This window comes from Kryptolebias marmoratus, linkage group LG23 (genome assembly GCF_001649575.2).
Source record: "Kryptolebias marmoratus isolate JLee-2015 linkage group LG23, ASM164957v2, whole genome shotgun sequence".
In the NCBI taxonomy this organism is placed as follows: Eukaryota; Metazoa; Chordata; class Actinopteri; order Cyprinodontiformes; family Rivulidae; genus Kryptolebias; species Kryptolebias marmoratus.
The window spans coordinates 14,327,799-14,352,691 of record NC_051452.1 but is presented as its reverse complement, the minus strand read 5'-3'; the positions used below and the strand labels follow the sequence as shown (position 1 = coordinate 14,352,691).

The 24,893-nt window shown below is 41.1% G+C and overlaps 3 protein-coding genes and 1 long non-coding RNA gene across 18 annotated transcripts in view; 2 read left to right on the top strand and 2 right to left on the bottom strand.

The window, feature by feature from the left end:
* Window positions 1-24,893, top strand: part of LOC108242155 (NACHT, LRR and PYD domains-containing protein 12-like) — a 608,460-nt gene that overhangs the window by 115,267 nt on the left and 468,300 nt on the right. The window lies entirely within an intron of this gene.
* The window catches only part of LOC108249966 (NACHT, LRR and PYD domains-containing protein 12-like), a 417,931-nt gene that overhangs the window by 146,623 nt on the left and 246,415 nt on the right, over window positions 1-24,893 (bottom strand). The window lies entirely within an intron of this gene.
* LOC112449879 lies at window positions 2,056-3,271 on the top strand. Its single transcript, XR_003038422.2, has 3 exons — window positions 2,056-2,290; window positions 2,921-3,131; window positions 3,222-3,271. It is a non-coding gene; the product is annotated as an uncharacterized LOC112449879 (long non-coding RNA).
* Window positions 10,491-24,893, bottom strand: part of LOC108249965 (NACHT, LRR and PYD domains-containing protein 12-like) — a 179,642-nt gene continuing 165,239 nt past the window's right edge. Inside the window, exons 13-16 of the mRNA XM_037973810.1 lie at window positions 20,226-20,399; window positions 14,475-14,648; window positions 12,112-12,285; window positions 10,491-10,911 (exon numbers count right to left, since the gene is read on the bottom strand). Coding sequence (XP_037829738.1) covers window positions 10,899-10,911; window positions 12,112-12,285; window positions 14,475-14,648; window positions 20,226-20,399 — 535 coding nt within the window. The 3' untranslated portion in view covers window positions 10,491-10,898. The remainder of the gene's footprint in view (window positions 10,912-12,111; window positions 12,286-14,474; window positions 14,649-20,225; window positions 20,400-24,893) is intronic.

Below are 24,893 nucleotides of genomic sequence, written 5' to 3'. Positions count from 1 at the left end.
ACCAGCTAACTGATCCTTGACTGACTCTTGAAGCGCGTGAATAAAAACCCCCTTTAATGCGGGCTCATTCCACCTGGAGGCTGCGGCTAAGGTACGAAAATCTATAGCAAACTGAGCCACCGAACGCTGTCCTTGCCTAAGATTCCATAGTTTTTGCGTTATTTCAGTCTCATTGAAACCGGTGCCAAAAGTTTGCTCAAAATCTTCGATGAACTGGTCAAATGGTGTTAGCCGAATGGCTCGAAAGCTATACTTTGCCTCAGCCCACTTTAGTACCTTGTCTCGAAGTAAGCCAATAATGTATGATATTTTAGAAGCACCATCTACAAAAGAATGGGGAGCACGAGCGAACACTAGTGAACATTGTAGCAGAAAACCGGCACACTTACCGATTTCGCCAGCGAAATGTTCAGGAGTTGGAGACGGAACCTCGCGGAAATGTCCGGAAGTGTGTACCGGAAGTGACAATGCAGTGGAAGCGGAAGCGGAAGTGGATTCAACGGCGTGTGGAATAAACGACGAAAGTTTTTGGTGAATATCTTGAGTGAGAATAATTAACTGGTCAAGACGACCGGTTTCTGCCTGTTGTCTTTCGAAAAGTGCATTTATCATCGAATCGTGTCTGGCCAGCAAGGAAGCTGCCTCGGAGCCTTCGGTTCGAGGAGAGGTGTCCGCCATCTTGGACACGATTCTACGAACCCACATAAAACTTATCCCGGAAGTACAAAAGGGCAATTAGTGGCGAAGATGGGTCTTCAAGCCTAATTTTTTAACCTAAACCTCACTCAGTTCTGGATCTGGAGTCGCTCAGGACAATTGTTTTGTGGCTGGAGCATTCTGAGAGGAACGCAAGGTAACTTGTCCATGAACGAGACCAAAACCAGACACAGAGACAACAGCTGAAGGTAAGTGTAGTTTATTTACAAGTGTCCAGTGTATATACAGTGTGAGGTATCGTGGAAGGATCTGTGAAGCAAAAGGGACAGGGTGAGTCTCGGGTACAAATCCTAATATCAGCCGAGCGCTGCTAGGTGGCTTAGTGAATGTCTCTTTGTTCTTACAGGTCCAGGAGGTGTTCAGCAACGTGGAGGAGATGTCAGAGGCGTTAGGTGATCCAGAGGTTAACAAGCCAGTAATCCTGTCCAGGTGAGTATCCAGAGGTCCAAGGTAAGTATCCGTAGTCCCGTAGCGTGGCGAAGAACCTGAAGTCAAGGTACATAGAGAACGTAGTCAACAAAATGACCAATTAGGGTTAGAGACTGTGGCTGAGAATCTAACCCAGTAGGTTCGATGGTCCAGCGAAGGTCTGGTCTCAGCTGGAGGCTTAAGTACTGGCAGTCTTCATTAACTGGATCTGGATCACCTGTGAAGGGAAAAGCTGGAGGAGCTGCCCCAAGGCGGGGCTAAAACTCCAGATCCCTACATTCCCAAACTTTTTTTGTTTTAGACGTGACCCACAAAATGATTGCGCAAAAGGCTTGTGACACCCCTCTGTCATGGTTTTGTTAAGGCTTCTGACCCACATGCAGAGAAACAGTCAGGTGAGAACCAAAAATCAGATAAACAATGATTATTCTTTCAAAACAAGCAATAACTTAATGAGTAAGGATCTGAAATGAAATTTTACAAGTAACAATGTGCATCCTTGTTAGGTGTTGATGACAGATAGAAAAGAAAATAAGTCTCCAGTGAAGGCCATAGAGATGGAGATGAGGACACAGGGATAGATTTGCTTTCTTCTGCATTGTGAGGGTGGTTTTTCCACATCAATAGGTGTTTTTCATGGCTTTGTATCTGTGTGTAACAGTGAACCAAAGGATCTTCTGAGAATTTCACAGACAAAAAAATCATTGCTGCATTCTGTGTGGGGGGTTTGGACTAGTTAGAAGGGATTTTAAGTTATAAGGTGTTCCAGAGCAAAGTTAATGTTGGGATCTGTTTGCATCAGTTGCGTCAGTTCCTCAGTTTCTCCTGCTCTGCAAATGATCTACCCTCATCAGAGGAGGATAAGAGGAGGTGTCGGCCAGCACTTTGACCCCAGAGAAAGATAAACTTGGTTTTTTGACAGCTGTTTCAAAGCTTTGGTGGCACTAAGCTTCTTTCTGGGATTTGTAAGCGAAGAAGAGTAAATTATTTTGATGGTTAAGAAGTTGAAAGTGAGAACGTAAAGAGAGGAAGATGAAAAAAAAAAAGGATTCCTCAGGCGTATGGAAGTCTGCGTCGAGGGAACACTCAAGATGTGATTGGCAAATCCCGTGGATTAGTGAAAGAACTTTGGACAAATAAAATGGTAGGTAGACACAGGTGTGTTGTGAATGGGCCAGAGTGGGAAGATAGTATAGGTAATGAGAGTGACAGGAGTAGGGAGACTTCGAGTAGTGAAAGGATGAGTCCAAAAAGAGGAAATACTTTGACAGCAGCAGGTGCAGGAAAGAAGGGAAGGGTGGTGAAAAACTGGGATGAGTTGGAAGAAGAAATGGAGAGGGAGGTAAAGGAGTTCAAAGTAATTATTAGAGTCAATGAGGAAAAAGGACTGCAGTTAATCACTCCGGTTAAACTGTTTATGATTTTGAAGAATCAAGTGGAGGATATTAAGAGATGAAAACTTGATGGTTTTCTGTAATACAGAAGAACAAAAAGATAGAGCTGTGGTGATGGTGGATTTTCTGGGTTTGTTTGTTGGTGTGTGTGAGTACTTCCTGGTGGGCGTGGCCAGACGAGTGATTGACGTCCCGTCAACACTCCCTCCTCACCTGCAAGAGATCTGGCTGATGGCGAGAACAGGTGTATTTAAGGCGGTGGCAGAGACCAGACCAGCGCTGTAGCATTACCTGCTTGTGGTAAAGTTGCTGAGCCTCTGTAGAAAACAAGAGATTTGTTATCCTGTGCTTGATTAACTCTGTTCTGTTTTTTGCCTCAGGAATTACCTTCGGTCCCGTGGATCCAGTCTGGTTTCCATTACTAGAGACTTCTGCCAACGCTCGATACTTACCTGTCTCCCGTGCCTGTCTGTCTGCTCCACGTTATCACCTGGAAGGAATTACGCACCACTGGAAGGATCTTAACCACCATCCTGGAATCCGAACTCACCACTGTTTGCCTCTCCAAGTTGTTGGACCCGCCACTCAGTCGTAAGAACCTCAACCACAAACCGTCACTTACTGCTCTTAGATTTCTCGCGTTTCGCTCCGCTATACTTACCGTGTCCTTCACTCTTTCAGATCCCAACGTCCGTTCCTGTAGATATTTCTCCTTCACTGTAAATAAATCACTTACCTTAAACTCCTGGTCTCCTGTGTCTGTCTGCTGCCGGACTGCTCAGTAGAAACTACTCTGGTTCCTGACAAGAGCATGTAGGATGAAAGAACTAGGAAAGTATAAAGTGACAAGTGTGAGTCTTATACAAGAAGGGAGTCAATGGAAGAAAGGAGTGATTTGGGGGATTCAGATTGAGGTGTCAGTTGAGGAAATAAAATAAAATCTTACAGGGGGGAGAATTAAAAATGTAAGAAGACTTCAGACTTTTAAAAATGGAGAAAAAAGGAACAGTGAGTGTTTTTTGCTAGAATTTGACATGGAAAGAATTCCAGAGAAAGTCTATTTGGGATATATGTCATATAGTGTGAGAGAATATATACCACGACCACTTGGGTGCTTTAACTGTCAAAGATTTGGCCACACAGCTCAGACATGCAAAGGAAAGAGAAGATGTACAGTGCATTAAGAGCAGGCAACCAAAATGATGTCGTTGTGGAGGCAGCCACAGTGTGGCGTATGGGGGCTGCTAAGTTATGAAGAGGGAGGTACAAGTTCAACAGGTCAGAGTATGCAACAAAATATCCTACGCAGAAGCTGTCAAAGTGGTAAAGCAACGAACAGAGGTTGAGGTGGAAAACATGGTGGATACAGGGTTAAATCAAACAAAAGGAAATAAAGTGTGTGTGGATTTAAAAAAGCTAGTGACATTCATTGCAGGGGTTATAAATGCAATGATGGAAATTAAGTCAAAAACAGAGAGAATTCAAGTAATAGTCAAAGCAGCAGCAAATCATCTTAACATCAATGAACTAACATGGGAAGAAGTAAGGGATGACCTAAGTGCTCAGGCCAGTCAGGAGTCAATATGCATAGGATAGTTATATGGTCTTGCTTCTCCAGTGGAATGTAAGAAGTTTAATATTGAATGAACAGGAATTGAAGCATTTTATTGATAAATTAGACGAGTCTCCCGAAGTTATTTGTGTACAGGAAACTTGGTTAAAACCCCAATTAGATTTTAGAATCTCAAATTATAACGCTGTTAGATATGATAGGGTTGAAGGTAATGGTGGTGGACATGCTATTTTTATTAGGGAGAATCTGCTTTTTAGAGTGGTTAAGAGAGGGAATGAAGATGAATTTATTGTTGTGGAGATTTGGATAAATGCAGAATCATTTATTATAGTAAATTATTATAATCCATGTGAGAGAGTAGAGCTAGATAAATTAAAGGAAATTCAGGGGCAGAATAAAAATAAAGTTATTTGGTGTGGGGATTTTAATCCCCATAGCAATTTATGGGGAGGGCAGAGGACTGATACAAATGGAGATATAATAGAAAAACTTTTGGAAGACAATCATTTGGTGTGTATGAATTATGGGAAGGGGGACAAGAATAGATGTGCATTCAGGAAATTGCTCAGCCATAGATTTAACACTGGTATCTAAAGATTTAGCTGGATTATGTGAGTGGGAGATAGATCAGCAGACAACAATAGGCAGTGATCATTTTCCAATTTTTTGTAAAATACATACACTTAAAGGGATGGAGGTGGTGGAAAAGCAGGAAAGATGGATATTTGAAAATGCAAAGTGGAATATGTTTAAATATATATCTGAGAGAGATATTGATCAAGTTGATTTAAATTTAGATATAGAATATGCAGATGAAAGGTTTAGGGAAATTATATTAAAGGCAGCAAAAATTACAATTCCTGTAAATAAAGGTAAGCGGGAAAAGAAAGCAGTACCATGGTGGACACAAGAGTGTAATGAAGCAATTAGGAAAAGAAATCAAGCTTTTAGAATATTGAAGAGAACACATACTTTAAAAAATGTAAATGAATATAAAAAAGTTGAAGCAGAAGCAAGGAAAGTTATTAAGAAGGCAAAGAAAACAAAATGGAGGATTTTTTGTGATACAATAGGTAGAAAAACTCCTATAGCTATTGTATGGAGAATGATTAAGAAAATGAGGGGAGGAGAGGTCATACCCAATTTCAACCTTGGAGAGACTCACACGGAGAGATAAAGACAATTAGAGTGTTTTATTGGTTAGAGGTCTTTGGCGCTCGGGCCCCGACAGGAGACGAGTTTGCAGAGAACCGCTGTGAGCTTGAATGATCGAAGTAGGGTGAGAGATTAGAGTAGTCATCCCCCGGGACCCGGACCTGGTGGTGGCGTGGAGGACGAGGAAGGGGAGTCCAGAAGAGTGGTGGAGATCAGGGAGGCGGTGGGACGAGACTTGGCTGGCGAGCAGGAGGAGCCATGGCCGGGGAGCCTTATATCCTGCACCTGGACACGATTTGGCAGCTGGGAGCGAGGATCCAAGATGAGTGATGCCGGACAGCTGGGTGAGTCTGCCAGGTTGAAATTACGGCAAGCCTTCACTTTAAAACATGAGAAAGGAATAGCTGTCATAGTTTGGTGTTTTTGTAAGTTTTGTGTTATTTGTCCAGATCTTGCCACTATCCACCTCCCCAGTAACTTGCCACGCCTCCTGCTCTCATGCCTTGCCGTTCAGTTACTTTCCAGTCTCTCATGCCACACCCTTGTTACCATGGCTATTCAATCACTGCCATCATTCTCACCTGTTTGTAATCACTCACCTGTGCCCATTTTCCTCCTGATCCTCAGCCTTTAAATACCGGTCTTTGTTCTTCACTCCTTACTGGGTCATTCCTTTCCATGTTGTGCTTTCCACTTTGTCTGCTTGTTCCGCTTTGTCCACAGTTGTCACGTTTTGGTATGCCTTGCCTTGCCTCGCCTCTTGTTTTGGATTTTGGAATTTTGTTATTATTAGTTTTGCTGCCTCGTCAGCCCTTTGTTTTGTCAGTTTATTTAAGTTAATAAATTAGTTTCTTTCTTATACCATGAGTCTGCACTCTGGGTTCGCCTCCGTCTCCACGCGTTATGACAACAGCGGTAAGAAATGAGGAGAAAATAGAAATTACTTATACTTACTTATAAAATGGTAATTACAGGAAGGGCTTATAGGTGGATTATTATTTTTTATTTAATAGAGTTACACAGGTACAGATAGGAGTAGCAAGATCAGACAAATATAAAATTGATAATGGAACTCCACAGGGCAGTATTATAATTCCTTTGTTATTTTCAATCATGGCTAATTATATTTTCTCAGAAGTAGATCAGGATATCATGCAGTCATTATTTGCTGATGATGGAGCCATGTGGAGAAGAGGAAAAAATGTACGATTAGTTCATGAGAAAATACGAAATGCTATTAAAACTGTTGAGAATTGGGCTTATGACTGGGGAATTAAATTCTCAGTAGATAAAACAAAGACTGTTGTATTTAGTAGAAAGAAGATTGAGGATATTGATTTAAAAATGTATGGGGAAAAAATAGAAAAAGATTATAAATTTTGTTTCTTGGGAATTTTGTTTGACTTAAAACTTCTATGCGGTGATCATGTAAAATATATTGAAGGAAAATGTAAAAAAGTTGTGAATATGATGAGGTATCTAACAGGATTAGATTGGGGGCAGATAAAATCAACTTCAACAAGATTTATGTAGCTTTGATAAGATCAGTAATGAATTATGGATCTGTAGTATATGGGCAAGCTGCAAAAACAACAATTAGTAAACTAGAGGTAGTTCAGAATCAAGCCTCTGTGACGTCTGTCACATGTGCTCAGTGTAAACCTGCTTTCATCTGTGAAGCCAAGCGTCCTGCACGGTGTTGGGCTGTGAGCACAACCCCCATTCTGTGGACATTGGGCTCTCATACCATCCTTATGGAGTCGGTTTCTAACTGTTTGAGCAGACACATACACATTTGTGGCCTGCTGGAGGTCATTTTGCAGGGCTCTGGCAGTGCTCCTCCTGTTCCTCCTTGCACAAAGGCAGAGGTAGCGGTCCTGCTGCTGGGTTGTTGCCTTCCTACGGCCTCCTTCACGTCTCCTGGTGTACTGGCCTGTCTCCTGGTAGCGCCTCCAGCCTCTGGACACTACGCTGACAGACACAGCAAACCTTCTTGCCACAGCTCACATTGATGCACCATCCTGGATGAGCTGCACTACCTGAGCCACTTGTGTGAGATGGACTCTACATCTCATGCTATCACAAGTGTGAAAGCACCACCAACATTCAAAAGTGACCAAAACATCAGCCAGAAAGCATAAGTACTGAGAAGTGGTCTGTGGTCCCCACCTGCAGATTCACTCCTTTATTGAGTGTGTCTTGCTAATTGCCAATAATTTCCACTTGTTGTCTATTCCATTTGCACAACAGCATATGAAATTGGTTGCCAATCAGTGTTGCTTCCTAAGTGGACAGTTTGTTTCACAGAAGTTTGATTTACTTGGAGATATATTGAGTTGTTTAAGTGAAACCTTTATTTATTTGAGCAGTGTAGTTACTTTACCAAAATTGAGTTCATTCTTGTTCATACAGTAACAATTTACAACACAAAGTTTGCAAAAAGAAAAATCCCACTGACCAACAATAGGATTATTTTACACAAAGTAAAACCTGAGATTCTGTAAGATAGACATTTGAAAGTATCTGCTTCACACACTATGTGAGACTGTAGAGTGGTTCTCAGATCAGTTCCCAGTGCAGCACTGAGAGTCATCTCTGTCAGTCACTGCTGGATAAAGCTCTGCTCTCCTCTCGTTTCCATCTCCCAGACACAGTCCAGCCAGAGTCTCTCTGCGTACAAGCTGCTGCTGCTTCAGCCTCTTTGGATCATCAGGATACAGCTCATCTTCTACCAGAAACACACCATCATCTTCAGTGGCTCCTGCAGAAAAGTCATAACTTCCAGCTGTAGGGACAAAAAGAAGTAATGCATTTTCAGAGACCCCAACACATACTTCAATCACAACCCAATGAGCAAAATCTTTAGTTAAAACTTTGTCTGTAACTGTCAACACTGCTTAGCAAAATATTTCATGCACCATTGGACAGATTTTATTTAAACCTTCTGTAAATAAATTTTACTTGTACAGCTACAACTGCGAACAAGGTCCCGCCTCAGTTTCTGCCCTCCACACGCTCAAATTCAACCATAAATGGTCAATGCAAAGCACCTCATGAATGTGAAGGTGTATTTAAATGAGCCAGCTGATCAATGTTATTTCATGGGTAACAGTAGCAACCACGGAGAAAAGAGTGAAGAAACAAAATTTCACTGAGGCAGAAATAGATGTACTGGTGAGGTGGAGAACAGAAAAAAATTATCATTTTTGGGAGCCACAGTAGTGGCGTTACAAATAAAAGGAAGTGTTCTGAGTGGCAACACGTTATCACTGTTAATTCAGTGAGAGAGACAAAAAGGACAGTGACTGAGGTGAAGAAAAAGTGGTCAGATTTAAGGGTGGAGGCAAAAAAGCGACTAACCAGCCTCTGGCAGAAAATGTCGGGTCCATATGGCTCACCAGCGGAAGCATAAATAATACTGCTGTTTCAAAAGCTTATGATTAAGTCAATCTAAGATTAATGTTTGATTATGGAGTGAAATTAAATATCTGAAAGGAAACATGATGCAGTGTGGCCTTAATTCCTCACTTCATCTGTGTTGCCAGTTTCCCCTGTCTCCAAAACAAGTGTTATTGGTACACATGGCTCAGAGTTTGCATGAGGGACCGCACATTTTCCTGAGAAGTTTGTGTTTTATAGATCACAGACTTTGCGTGGAAAGGGATGCACGCAAGTTTCTGGCCCCATTTTGTGCATACACCAGTTTTATAAATGAGACCCCAGGTGACATATCACATGATCACATTAAATCTTTTTTTGGTGAGTGATATGTATTCCCTCAAGTAATGCTAAGTCTTTATTTCTTTTCGTGTCTTGCTGTCTGATCCTGAAACCAGTCCCTGTTCTCCTATCATAGACAAATTCAGAAATACAGTTACTGAGAAGCTGCAGGTTTACAGGAAACACTGGATCTTTGCTTTGAGAAGAATTGGCTTTAGTCAAATTCTTCTGAAAGCAGCAGGAACGACTCCAACCTTCTACTGACCTTAAAGTCCTCAGTCTGTTGACTGGACTTTTCACAAGATCCAGCAGTTGCTGAACATCTGGATCCTGCAGGTTGTTTGAGCCAAGGTTCAATTCTTTCAGATGGGAGGGGTTGGATTTTAGAGCAGAGCCCAGAGAAGAACAGCTGATCTTTGACAAACTGCACCTCCACAATCTGAATAAAGAAAAAAAATGTAAGCTTAGAAAACAAAACAAGATTTTTAAAGACTCTGAACATTTAACTTGTTTCAAACTAAACTATTTGAATTATTGAAGTTTAATTAGTAAGAATAAATCATAACTGTTAGTTTCAGTTCTGCTTTTATTGTGAAAGTCATGACTTTCTTTATGTTTAATATTTGAAGTTCAATTAAAGCCCAGAAGAAGAAAACAGAGTTTCTCCTGAAGCTCCTCAGTGTGAATCAGAATAATATCAGCCTTATGTCGGCACTTTAGTGTCGACATTAGGCTGTACAGTGTGTCTGTACAGTGGTAATTAACATCATTCACTGAGTTCCAAAGGATCATCTTCATGTGAGAAAAACTTAATTTAATCACTGATCAAGTTTGTTTCCCCCTTTTTTAATTAGATTTAATTTTGAGACAAAAAGGAATACAAAGATTGAATCACGTTTAGTTTTTTCTCTCTCTCTTTGTCCAAAAGCATCAGAACTCCCCCTCCGAGTATGGGTGTTGCCCATTGGCCAAATGAACACTGAAACACCCGCCTTCTTTTAAGAACTGCGGCTCTGATTGGATTATCAGCATACAAAGCCCAACCCCCGGCTTTGTTTTAAAAGTTTAACATGGCCCTTCACTCTCCCTTCTGTTTTNTGGACACTACGCTGACAGACACAGCAAACCTTCTTGCCACAGCTCACATTGATGCACCATCCTGGATGAGCTGCACTACCTGAGCCACTTGTGTGAGATGGACTCTACATCTCATGCTATCACAAGTGTGAAAGCACCACCAACATTCAAAAGTGACCAAAACATCAGCCAGAAAGCATAAGTACTGAGAAGTGGTCTGTGGTCCCCACCTGCAGATTCACTCCTTTATTGAGTGTGTCTTGCTAATTGCCAATAATTTCCACTTGTTGTCTATTCCATTTGCACAACAGCATATGAAATTGGTTGCCAATCAGTGTTGCTTCCTAAGTGGACAGTTTGTTTCACAGAAGTTTGATTTACTTGGAGATATATTGAGTTGTTTAAGTGAAACCTTTATTTATTTGAGCAGTGTAGTTACTTTACCAAAATTGAGTTCATTCTTGTTCATACAGTAACAATTTACAACACAAAGTTTGCAAAAAGAAAAATCCCACTGACCAACAATAGGATTATTTTACACAAAGTAAAACCTGAGATTCTGTAAGATAGACATTTGAAAGTATCTGCTTCACACACTATGTGAGACTGTAGAGTGGTTCTCAGATCAGTTCCCAGTGCAGCACTGAGAGTCATCTCTGTCAGTCACTGCTGGATAAAGCTCTGCTCTCCTCTCGTTTCCATCTCCCAGACACAGTCCAGCCAGAGTCTCTCTGCGTACAAGCTGCTGCTGCTTCAGCCTCTTTGGATCATCAGGATACAGCTCATCTTCTACCAGAAACACACCATCATCTTCAGTGGCTCCTGCAGAAAAGTCATAACTTCCAGCTGTAGGGACAAAAAGAAGTAATGCATTTTCAGAGACCCCAACACATACTTCAATCACAACCCAATGAGCAAAATCTTTAGTTAAAACTTTGTCTGTAACTGTCAACACTGCTTAGCAAAATATTTCATGCACCATTGGACAGATTTTATTTAAACCTTCTGTAAATAAATTTTACTTGTACAGCTACAACTGCGAACAAGGTCCCGCCTCAGTTTCTGCCCTCCACACGCTCAAATTCAACCATAAATGGTCAATGCAAAGCACCTCATGAATGTGAAGGTGTATTTAAATGAGCCAGCTGATCAATGTTATTTCATGGGTAACAGTAGCAACCACGGAGAAAAGAGTGAAGAAACAAAATTTCACTGAGGCAGAAATAGATGTACTGGTGAGGTGGAGAACAGAAAAAAATTATCATTTTTGGGAGCCACAGTAGTGGCGTTACAAATAAAAGGAAGTGTTCTGAGTGGCAACACGTTATCACTGTTAATTCAGTGAGAGAGACAAAAAGGACAGTGACTGAGGTGAAGAAAAAGTGGTCAGATTTAAGGGTGGAGGCAAAAAAGCGACTAACCAGCCTCTGGCAGAAAATGTCGGGTCCATATGGCTCACCAGCGGAAGCATAAATAATACTGCTGTTTCAAAAGCTTATGATTAAGTCAATCTAAGATTAATGTTTGATTATGGAGTGAAATTAAATATCTGAAAGGAAACATGATGCAGTGTGGCCTTAATTCCTCACTTCATCTGTGTTGCCAGTTTCCCCTGTCTCCAAAACAAGTGTTATTGGTACACATGGCTCAGAGTTTGCATGAGGGACCGCACATTTTCCTGAGAAGTTTGTGTTTTATAGATCACAGACTTTGCGTGGAAAGGGATGCACGCAAGTTTCTGGCCCCATTTTGTGCATACACCAGTTTTATAAATGAGACCCCAGGTGACATATCACATGATCACATTAAATCTTTTTTTGGTGAGTGATATGTATTCCCTCAAGTAATGCTAAGTCTTTATTTCTTTTCGTGTCTTGCTGTCTGATCCTGAAACCAGTCCCTGTTCTCCTATCATAGACAAATTCAGAAATACAGTTACTGAGAAGCTGCAGGTTTACAGGAAACACTGGATCTTTGCTTTGAGAAGAATTGGCTTTAGTCAAATTCTTCTGAAAGCAGCAGGAACGACTCCAACCTTCTACTGACCTTAAAGTCCTCAGTCTGTTGACTGGACTTTTCACAAGATCCAGCAGTTGCTGAACATCTGGATCCTGCAGGTTGTTTGAGCCAAGGTTCAATTCTTTCAGATGGGAGGGGTTGGATTTTAGAGCAGAGCCCAGAGAAGAACAGCTGATCTTTGACAAACTGCACCTCCACAATCTGAATAAAGAAAAAAAATGTAAGCTTAGAAAACAAAACAAGATTTTTAAAGACTCTGAACATTTAACTTGTTTCAAACTAAACTATTTGAATTATTGAAGTTTAATTAGTAAGAATAAATCATAACTGTTAGTTTCAGTTCTGCTTTTATTGTGAAAGTCATGACTTTCTTTATGTTTAATATTTGAAGTTCAATTAAAGCCCAGAAGAAGAAAACAGAGTTTCTCCTGAAGCTCCTCAGTGTGAATCAGAATAATATCAGCCTTATGTCGGCACTTTAGTGTCGACATTAGGCTGTACAGTGTGTCTGTACAGTGGTAATTAACATCATTCACTGAGTTCCAAAGGATCATCTTCATGTGAGAAAAACTTAATTTAATCACTGATCAAGTTTGTTTCCCCCTTTTTTAATTAGATTTAATTTTGAGACAAAAAGGAATACAAAGATTGAATCACGTTTAGTTTTTTCTCTCTCTCTTTGTCCAAAAGCATCAGAACTCCCCCTCCGAGTATGGGTGTTGCCCATTGGCCAAATGAACACTGAAACACCCGCCTTCTTTTAAGAACTGCGGCTCTGATTGGATTATCAGCATACAAAGCCCAACCCCCGGCTTTGTTTTAAAAGTTTAACATGGCCCTTCACTCTCCCTTCTTTTTTTTTTTTTTTTTTTTGTTCATGACTTTCACTCTCTTGTCTTGGCTCTCACTTGTTTTTGTTGTTTTTTTCCGCATTGCTGACTTCATCACATTTTCCCTTTTGAGCAAAATTTTGATCATTAAGAAGTTTTTTTCTCAGTTTATTACGACACTGCTGTTAATTTAGGGAAGTTAGTGAAATAAGTAAAACAGTCAGAGCTTTGGTTAAACTCTACTGCGTCGTCTTCATGGGATTCAAACTCATCACTCCAACTTCAACCTAACCTCAGACTCAAACATCCACCTAAGAGTCGTTCACCAGCCTACCGAGGACCGAGCAGCTGACTGCAGGACCAGTCCGGAACCGGCTCGAAGGTTCTCCTCAGCTCCCGCTGACTGAAAAGTGTCCTGGAGATGACATCTCGTGGGCCTTTTCACCAACATGCCCAAACTACCATCTGGTACCAAAAGTAGCAGCTAATCAGCCTCTTGGTAGGAAAATTCTCTGAACCTGTTGCTGGTGCTTTTGGTAAAGGCAATGAGTTTCGGTCTCTAAAGTCATTAATATCTCACTTAGGTGGTCAAATCCATAGTAACAGTCATCACTTTCATCACATAAAATTAATTTTTCAAACCCCTTTTGCCTCAAAATGTTAACTTCTTTGCTTTAATTAGACTCTTCTGTCCAATCTTTATGCTGATTCAACCCCCCAGTCAATATTTTAGTACCAAATTCAAACATTCAATATTCTTCATAACCTGCCGTAAATTGTGCTATATTTGTTTGTTCAACCAATAAACGCCACATAAACAGTGCAAAACTTACTTCAGTTGTAAGTGTGTTTTGATATGATTATGATTTAATCTGAAGTGAAGAACTCATGATTTAGGATAGTTAAATTTTGAGACTGATAACCAAAAATTCTAAATTCATGTAATTGTTCCCTCTCTGGAGGGTGGTGAATTATAATTTATGAATTATTAACAATTCAAACATCTCCATCTCATAATAACATATACCCTCTTCCCTACAGTTTAGTCATTTTTGATTCAGGTTGACTCCAAAGTTGATCAGTTGTAGATGTACATCCATTGTTTATTTTCTAAGAGTTTCAATTTTTTCCATCTACTACATACATTATGAGAAATTTTGCAAACAGAAAACACTGATCCAAATATTGCGAGGAAAATTTTTAAAAACAGATCTTGTGTCATCAGTTAGCACTTACAACAAATTTGAAGATTATTCTCAGTTACTACCAATCCAAATTTTAACTTAATCCTTGTAAAATTGATACAGTTACATCCTTTCCTGTGTTTGCTTGGATTGTATTGCTGTGGCAACCATCAGGAGTTAGGTGGAATCCATAAGTTAATTAGTTGCAGATGTTCATCCAGTGATTTTTTCTTGCAAGTTTGAATAAATTCAATTTTGTAATTTGTGAAATAAATTTTTTAACGGCAAAGACAAAAGAACACGCACACATACTCACGCACAAAAACACAAACAGAAACATTGTCCCCTTCAGTGAAGGGCAATAAACATGTCTGACCTCAGAGTCTCCAGTCTACATTGTGGACTCTCCAGAAAACCACACAGTTGGTTCACTCCTGAATCCTGCAGTTTGTTGTCTCTCAGGTCCAGTTCTCTCAGATGGGAAGGGTTGGATTTCAGAGCTGAGACCAGAGATGAACAGCTGATCTCTGACAAACTGCAGCCCCACAAACTGAATAAAGAATAAAACATGTAAGTATATAAAAAACAAACAAAAAAAGCCCAAGACTTTTAAAGACTCTGAATTCTGAAAAACATAGATCTATCTGAAAGCTGTTTTAACTTGTTTCAAACTGAACTATTTTAATTATTGAAGTTTAATCAGTAATAACAAGCAGTACGCTAATGGCCACGTCACTGAGGATGTTGAATACTGATTGTTTTAGTTTTCAAGATGGGTGTTTTTCACAACTGGAGTTGAACAGGCATACAAATATACAGAATATTCTATATTGTTAACATTGTTTGATTCCAAGAACTAAAACATCAAACAGACACTACTGTGGCCCTGATGGTGTTTAGCTGGTGATCAGGCCTCTACCCATAGAACCCTGTCATGCTCAGGCCAAATGAGGTACATGGGTTTACTTTCCGGTGGGCCCACCACATGCAGGAGAGGCCATATGAGTTGGGTGCGAAATGCAGAAGAGCCACTGAGGTAGTGGAAGGTGAGGACTCCCAGTTTTCTGCTGAGGAACTTTAATGCCCACATTGGTAATGACAGTATAACTTGGAAGGGCATGAATGGCCTTTCTGACTTGAACCCAAGTAGTGTTCTAGTATTGTATTTCTGTGCTACCCACAGTTTATCCATAACAAACACCATGTTCAAACATAAATTTTGTCCATAAATGCATATTGCACTAGGACACACTAGGCTGCAGATCAATGACAGACTTTGTAGTCATGTCATTTGACCTGTGGCCGTATGTTTTGGACAATTGAGTAAAGAGAGGGGCAGACCTGTCACCAGATCACCACCTAGTGGTAAGTTGAATCAGATGATGGGGGAAGATACCAGTCAGACCAGGAAAACTCAAATGCATAGCAAAGGTTTGCTGGGAATGCCTGGCATAAAGATCTTTTAACTCACACCTCCAGTTGAGCTTCAATTGCATCCGAGTTGAGGCGGGGGACATTGAGTTAGAGTGGGACATGTTCCATGCTGCTATCGTTGAGGCAGCTGACCTGAGTTGTGGCCGCAAGGTTGTTGGTGCCTCTTGTGGTGGCCATCTTCAACCTGGTGGTAAACTCCCCAGGTGAGGGAGGCTGTCAAGTGAAGAAGGTGTCCTATTGGGCCTTGTTAGCTGATAGGACTCCGGAGACAGCTGAGGGGTACAGCTAGGCCAAGGAAGATGCAGTCTGGCTGTTGCTGAGATAAAGTCTTGGATGTGTAAGGAATTCGGTGAGGCCTTGAATAGAAACTCCTGATTGGCTCAGAGAAGATTCTGGCAAACCATCAGGTGGCTGATGCGGGGGAAAGCAGCACTTTACCAGCAATGTGTATAGTGGAGGTGGAGTGCTGTTGACCTCAACCAGTGATGTTTTTGGAGGTTGAAGGAATACTTGAAGAACCTTCTCAATCTCACTAACATATCTTCCATGGAGAAAGCTAAGCCTGGGGACTATTAGGTGGGTCTGCCAATAACTGAGGCTGAGGTCACAGAGGTAGTTAAAATGCTTTGTGGTGACAGGGCTCTGGGGGTGGACGAGATCTGCCCTGAGTTCCTTAAAGCTCTGGATGTTGCTGGGCTGTCTTGGTTGACACATCTTTGGAACATCACATGGACAGTAGTGGCAGTGCCATTTGATTGGCAGATTAGGGTGCTGGTTCCTTTAAAAAGAGGGTCCAGAGGGTGTGGTGCAATTACAGGGGAATCACACTCCTCAGCCTCTCTGGTACGGTAAATGGACTGTACTTATATAGCACCTTTCTACCCAACCAGGCCACTCGAAGCACTTTACAACACAATCTGTCCCATTTACCCAACCACACACTTATTCATACAGCACTCTATCTAACTCTATCTGAATAAGTCATTCTATAGAGTCTAATCAATGCTTTAGTTTGCATCCTTGCACTGATGGGGCACACATAAGAGTCAATTAAGGGTTCAGTGTTTTGCCCAAGGACACTTCAACATGTGGCATACTGGTGGAATCAAACCTCCAACTATCTTATTGGAGGACAGTTGCTCTAACCACTGTTCCATGGCCACCCACAAAAGGTCTATTTAGGGATGCCGGAAAGAAAGTCCGATCTATAGTTGAACCTTAGATGCAGGAGGAACAATGCAGGTTCTGTCCTGGCCATGGAACCTTGGTCCAGCCCTTTACCCTTGCTAGGGTTCTTAAGGGGGGCATGGGAGTTTGCCCAACCATTCTATATGCATTTTGTGGACTTGGAGAAGGCATTCGATCATGTTTACCGAGGTACCCTGTGGGGGGTGCTTTGTGAATATGGGTTTGGGGGTCCATTACTATGGGGCATTCAGTCTCTATACAAATGGTGCAAGAGTCTGGTTCGCATTGCTCGCAGTAAGTTGGACCTCTTCAGGGTGAGAATTGGATTTTGCCAATGCGTTGTCACCAATTCTGTTAATGACTTTTTTGGACAGAATTTCTTGGAGCACCCAGACGGCTGTGGCAGTTCTGTGGCCTCAAAATTTTGTCTCTGCTATTTGCAGATGATGTTGTCCTGTTAGCGTCATTGTGCCATGTTGTTCATCTCTCACTGGAGCAGTTCACAGCCAAGTGTGAAGCTGCTGGGATGAGGACCAGCACCTCCAAATCTGAGGCCATGATCCTCAGTCAGAAAAGGGTGCACTGCTCTTTTTGGGTTTGGAGCACAGAGTTAAAAATACAGAGAGTGCACCGGTCAAGTGGTTGTGTGACTCAATGTACACTCGCCGCCATTATCAAAATGAAAATCGTCTTGTTGCTAATCAGAAAACTCCTTCAGCAGCATGCCTGAGTAGTGTGCATGTTACAACTGCATCAATAAACGCAAAAGCAGTATCTGAAATATCCTTCCATAGGCAAGTAACCATACAATACACAATTTTGTGTGAATTTAGCAAATTTTATATAAAAAAATAATAATTCAAAATGTATTGACACTTGATACATCTACTGCCTGCTGAGTCGGGATAAATGTTTCTGCCCTCCAGTTGAACATAATTTCAGTTATAGGGTAGGGTGAAACTCTGAGTCAGTATTCATCGAGCTGAAGAGCCCAACACAGTTAATTACCACTGGTGCTTGACCTCATCTGTTAGTCTGTTCATCATCAGAGAAAACAAGGAGGGATACTTGATGCAGTTCCACTTCCACATTGAAGCTATCTGTCACTCCTACAGCATACCTCACCACTGTCCTGCTGTCCTCGTACATGTCCTGTGCCAGTTTAACACACTTCTCTGCCAATCCAGAGTTCCTCATACAACACCACAGCTCCTCCCTTGGCACCCTGTCATATGATTTTTCTAAACCCACAAAGAATGAAGTGAAGTTCTTTCTGACCCTTGCTGTTCTTCTTTGTCAGCATCCTCAAAGCAAATATGGCATCTGTGGTGCTCTTTCTTGGCATAAACCCATGCTGCTATTCATAAATAGTCACCTCTTGTCTAAGTCTTGCTTCGCCAACTCTCTTCCAGATTGGCATTGTGTGGCTCATTAACTTAGTTCCCTGTAGTTGGGCAGCACGATGGATTAGTGGTTAGCACTGTTGCCTCACAGCAAGAAGGTCCTGGGTTCAAACCCAAGGTTGGACCTGGTGTCCTTACCTGCCATCCTCTTCAAAGCTTTCTGGACTTCATCCTTTCATTTTCTTCATTCATTACCTCCTCAATGTACTCTGTCCATTTTCCCATCACACTCTCCTCTCCAGTTAGAACTTTACCATTTCTGTCTTTAACAAGCCTAACTTGCTGAACTTCCAAATATCTTCCTACCTGTCTCTCTAATCACTGTTGCTGCAGTAGCCCAGTCATCTGGAAACTCTTTCTTACCAACCAGAGCCTTTAGCAGCTAATTTCTGAACTCCTCACAACACTCTTCCTTCCTCAACTTCCACCATTTGGTCCTCTTCTCTGCCTTTACTCTTTTCCTCTTCTATACCGCAACTGTCATCCTACACACCACCATCCAATGCTGTCTGGTCATGCTCTCCCCTGCCACAACCTTACAGTCCACAATCTCCCTTGAGGTTACCTCCTCTACACAGAATGTTGCCTAATGGCATACTCCTGCCTCCACTTTCATAGGTCACCCTGTGTTCCTCCCTGTTTTGGAAAGAGATGTTAACTACAGCCATTTCCATCCTCTTGACAAAATTCACTACCATGTTTCCTTCATGGTTCCTTTTCTTGACAATAAACCTGCCCATCACTTCCTCATCTCCTCTGTTACCTTCACCATCATGTCCATTCACATCTGCTCCGATCACCACTCTCTCCTCCCTGAGAAAACTTTCCATCACTTTTTCAAGATCCTATGAGTTTATCTTTCTCTTCTACATCACATCCAACCTGTGGGGCAAAACCACTGACAACATTCAGCATCAGACTTTCTACTTCTACCTTCAGACACATCACCCTGTCTGACACTCTTTTTTCCTCGACTACATTTCTTGCTAACTCCTCCTTCAGGACCACCCCAACTCTATTTCTCTTCCTATCCACACCATGGTAAAACAGCTTAAACCCTGCCCCAATGTTGCAAGCCTTGCTGCCCTTCTACTTGGTCTCTTGCACACATAACACATCTACTTTCCTCTGCATCATGTCAGCTGGCTCCCTACCTTTGTCTGTCATTGTTCCTATTTTTAGAGTTGCTACCCTCAGTCCTACACTCTTGATTTTCCTCTTCTCCCTCTGTCTCCTGGCACATTTTCCTTCACATTTCTTCGTTGACTAACAGTAGCACAATTTCCACCGATACCCTGTTTGTCAATTGTTTAGTGGCTGGTTTAGATGATGCACAACATTATTTTCAAACATCTCCATCTTTTTTCATCATAAGATGATCTTACTTTAAAACTCTGACATGAATGGTGGCTGGCGATATGCATTCTTTCAAACAATGCTAGGCTTTTAATACATTTTTCTGGAGGATGGTGTGGGTGTTTGGGTAGGGAGGAGAGCCCCATCTTTACCACTTAAGAACAGCTTATGAAGAACATTTAGACTGGAATCTGGATCACACATTTTACAGACATTAGACCCTCTTCAAAACATTTTCTAATTTTTTGACATCTATTTTTCTATCAGGTGTGAGCCTTGAAACCCTCTTTTTTAACTTTTACAAATATGTCATAAATCACAAACTGTTCTTATTTTTTCAGTGTAGAATAATTCACTAATCACTGAAATCCATCGAGTGGTTCTTGAGATGTTTTGCTAACAGATAAACAGGGTTAAATTTCACAGTTACTGTCAAAGGTTTAAGCAAATATATTGTACAACGTGTAGTTCTCAGAATACTTTTTAGGGAAAATGTTGAGATACTACTTCACCAAATTTTAGCTCAAAATCAATAAAAATGAATGTGTTCTAGCCAGTTAACTGATAGCAACTTTGATTTGTTCTTTATTTATTAATGTAAAAAAACCCAATTACTTTCTGTAAGTTTCATTAAAATATGTTTAGTGATCCACAATATATTTTAATAAAGTTATAGAGAAAGCAGCCCTCCCCCCATAACACCACCAAATACATACACTCACAGGCAGGCGTTAAACATGTCTGACCTCAGAGCCTTCAGTCCACATCGTGGACTCTCCAGAAAACCACACAGCTGCTTCACTCCTGAATCTTGCAGGTTGTTGTCACTCAGGTCCAGATGTCTCAGATGGGAGGGGTTGGAATTCAGTGCCAATACCAGAGAAGAACAGCTGATCTCTGACAAGCTGCAGCTCATCAAACTGAATAAAGAATAAAACATGTAAGTTAGAAAACAAAACAAGACTTTTAAAGACTGAACTCTGAAAAACACTGATCCAAGTGAAAGTTGTTTTAGCTTGTTTCAAACAAAACTATTTAATGACTGAAGTTTATCAGTAATAATAAATAACTGTTAGTTTCAGCTTTGCTTTTATTGTGAAAGTTATGACTTTAACTATGAGGTAAAAAACAATTGTGTCAGTTTTCAAGTAAATGAGCCAATGTTTATTATTTGATGTTTAAATAAAGCTCAGAAGAATAAAACAGAGTTTCCCATGAAGCTCCTCAGCGTGGATCAGTGTGACAGCCCCCTGCTGGTGCAATGTGGCCAGTTAACTGTGCTTTCTTTAAGGTCCTGGAATGGGAGGCACCTTGGGTCTCGTGTACATCTGGACCATATATAAGAAGTGCTCGTTCCATTCATGACGCGCGCACAGACTGCGTGGGGAGCGTCAGTCACTTGGCACGGTGTGAAACGCACAGATGACATGGGAGCCATTTGGTAGGTTCTGGTTAACCACGTGTAGCAGCGTTATTGGACTCCACCTGACAAAGGTCTACACCGGGGAGCAGACCCTTGTACTTGAGGGGGCCAGCCAGTCCCTGTCTGAAGGAGACCATCACCTGTCAGTGGACCAGACAGAAGCATGCACTTGCCGATGCAGCAGACCCTGGGTATATGCCAGTGTTTCTGGGTTACCGCCCACTTCCCCTAGACTTGCTTTAAGAATAAATTCCATTCAAGGGCTTAAAATGGCCGTTGGTGTTATGTCCCCCCCATTTTGTTGTTGCGGTCTGCTGAGCCGGGTCGTAACATCAGTCTTATGTCAGCCCTTTAGTGTTATCAGAACTTTCACATCAGATTCATCTCAGCACGGAACTAAATAAAGGCCCAAGGATTCTCTGAAGGAATGCATATCGCCTGATGTCTTTCATGTCAGAGTTTTAGTCTAAGATCATCTTATTATGAGAAATGATGGAGTTGAAATTGTTTTGGTCAAACCTTAAAACAGATTAAACAATGGTCTCTTTTGATGTCACATCGCTTTTTACGTGCAGTCCTGTTGCTAAGGCAGTGGAAGTGGTCATTTTAAGGTTAAAATCAGAAACCACTCTTAGCAGCAGGACCCCTCTTTTCACAGAGCACCTCTTCCAACTCTTGAAACTGCCTGCAGTCAACCTATTTCACATATGGGGGTTAATATTATAGGCAGAAACATGGGTGTGCCATGGGGTCTCTAGTTTCTTCTATTGTTGCAAACCTGTACATGGAGGAGGTAGAAAAGAGAGTATTGGTGTCCTTCTCAGGGACACCACAAAGTTATTGGTTCAGGTATGTTGATGACACCTGGGTCAAAAATAAATCTCAGGACGTCCAACATTTCACTGATCACATCAACCCTGTAAATAAATATATAAAGTTCACACAAGAAGATGTAAAAGATGGCAGGTTGGCTTTCTTGGACTGTGAGGTCTCAGTCTCGAATGAGGACATTTGGAATCTGATGTTTAACACAAACCCACCCACAGAGACCAGGGCTTGCATTTTGACTCCTATCACCCTCTGGAGCACAAGTTAGGAGTCATTAGAACTCTGTATCACAGAGCAGACAGTGTTCTCACAAACTCAAGGGCCTGGGAGATGGAGAAATCCCCACAAGACAGGCCCTAGAGCAACGTAGATATCCTAACTGGGCCTTCCTGAAAGCAGATAAGAAACTCAAACAGCAATCCAGCCAGCGACCGGGTGAAAAGGAGGACCCCAAAGCCAGACCCAGACCAGTGGTCAGTCCATATGTTGTGGGAGTTTCAGAGAAACAGAGACATTTATTTTCTAAATGGCTTTCAAACCCCAAAATACACTACGGCAAAGACTGGTTCAACCCAAAGATCCAGTCCCCTGACACAAACAGAGTAAAATTGTGTACCCTGTTAAATGCCAAGAGGATTGTGATCAGTTAAACATTGGGGAAACAAAGCAGCCACTGACCAAAAGGATGGTCCAGCAAAAAAGAACAATATCATCAGGCCAGTAATCTGCGGTTTGCTCCCATTTGAAGGCTAGTGGTCACCCTTTCAGAGATGAAGATGTGCACATCCTTGGTAGAGAGGAATGTTGGTTTGAGAGAGAGGTAAAGGAAGCCATCTTTGTAAAGAGAACCCATCCATCATTAACCAGGGGCAGATGCCTCCATGTCCAACTGTCCCCCTCCTACAATGCTGGTATTGTGAGTATCACTCAGCCCTCTGTGAATAGCAAGCAGACATCAGGGCCCTAAAAATCTCTTGTTTGGCTGATGGTCCTTTTTTGCATGTAAACAACTAGTTTTGGGTGTCACACTCAACTGGTTTATTCACTATGCGAAGGTGTTGCTTATAAGGCTGAGTTTGCTTGCAGTTCCTCAGATTTAAGAAGTATTTTGGATAAAAGGCGAAACATATTATCTAAGAAGTGACCGACCAATCTAACCTTGTTAGATTTTTTTACCTGGATTATTGAGCATGCATCAGGATGTCTCTTTCTCTTTTTCATCTTTTCATTTGCGCTTTTCCTTAATGTTTCTGTTTATGGGTACGTTTGTCCTTTATGAGCACCTGCAACCTCATGGTACCCAGATGCTGCGCCATTGACCTTTGTGTGGTGGAAACCCACCTATATTTTTGTTAAAAGAGTTATAGCTTCACTTTGTTGGTTTCTGGATTTATACCTTGTGTGTTGCTTTAATGCTTTAAAACTCTGCATGTTTTGCTAAAACTTTGTGTTGAGGAAGTGTAACGCTACAGCTTTTGGTTCACAGGTCAAAGCTGATTTGAGTCTGTGCAAATGTGTATGATGCCATGTACAGCCACACCTGAAAAGTTTACATTCATCTGCTGTTACAGTTTTAATAAATTTGCTCACTGCCTTAAGTTGTTTTGCTGTGTTTAATGGGGGAACATTTTGTGTGTTGAAATGCTCTCAGTGGCCCTTCCTGGTGAAGTGCCTGGAAGAAACTGAGTCAGTCAACATGTTGTAATGAGCTGACTGGTCCAGAAGGGTGGTCCTTTCCGGTTATAATCCCTTCTTCTACCTGAGCTCACCTCGTTCGTTGCCGTCAAAACTTAGTGCTTTGTTTCAGCTAGTGGTCAAGTAAAATTCTTACATGCTGAGAAAATTAACGATATACTTTAGTAAATTCTTTGACAAATTAAACTTAATCAAACACTTCAAATGAGGTCAAATTAGGTTTGTTTCATTCTTTGAGTCATGAAGTTGCTTCTGGCAATCTTGAATTAGCTCTCACTGAACTAACTTCAGATCTAATTCCAAATTATTATAGCCAAATTCAAAAGCTTTACTATACACACATGTAACAGCTTTTAACACAGTTGGTTAATGGAATGTACTTTTACATTTTGGAATGTGTTTTAAAGATAAAGCTTCTATATAAATGCTAGCCAGTTTACCATTAGTTTTGAGAACCAGATTCAAGTTACTACATGAGTTACTGAAACACGCAGGAGATAAACTGAAAACTACAGGTCAAAAACTAACTCAGTTGTAGGTGTTCTGTCCCTGAGGTCATAAAAGAAAGTGTTCCTTCTGTGTATAGTGAGAAACTCAGCGTTTTGTGTAAAACACTTCAATCTAGCGACGACAGGAGGTATTGCGTTTAGGTCATGGAAAGGTTAAGTTTTACTTCTGTTTTTTGTGCACACGTAGGAGTAAGGGAGAAGACATTTTGTTGCTCGTCGTTCATGCTCGATATGGGACAATCTGTAAGTTTTGTAACAGAAAAGTGTTGAATATGTAACGTTTGCTTTATTTAGGATGCTCAGTGGAATTAAGAATGTGTTATTGTGTTTGTATTTTTCAGTTTCACAAAAAAGAAATGGAAAAGGAATTATTGTTCAAGTAAATGAGTCGAAACCTCTCCAGACTCCTAGACCATTTTGTTTAGCTCGCTGTCGAAGTTGTGTAGCAACACATAACTAAGGGCAGAAGAGTAGGAAGAAAACTAATTTCTGAAACACTAACTTGAGTTAACGGGAGATAGAAGCTGAAATAAAACACATTTGTCTAATTCAATTGAATTGTAACCATCTAAACTAGGAACACATTGAGATGAAAAATTCCAGTAAGAATTTGGAACAAGTTCTCCAAATTAGCCATCAAGAGCTAACTGAAATGCAAATCAAACAAAGTCATGAGGAGAAAACAAAAACAAAAGCTGTTTACCAAGAACTTCAGCTTGTAAAACTAGATAATGCTGAATATGCTACCATTTAAAGACAAAACTAAAGCAAATCGAGCAAATCAAAGCACAACTCTCTAATGTTGAAATGCAAGTCAAGCTTCCTTGACCAAATGAACTTCTTGTTACAGGTTTGGAAGATCATTTAAGAGATGCAAAATTGCCAATACAGGTAAGTATGTTTCAGAACCACCCACCAGCAACTGAACATTGACCTAATTACAGGAAGTGAAGCCATTG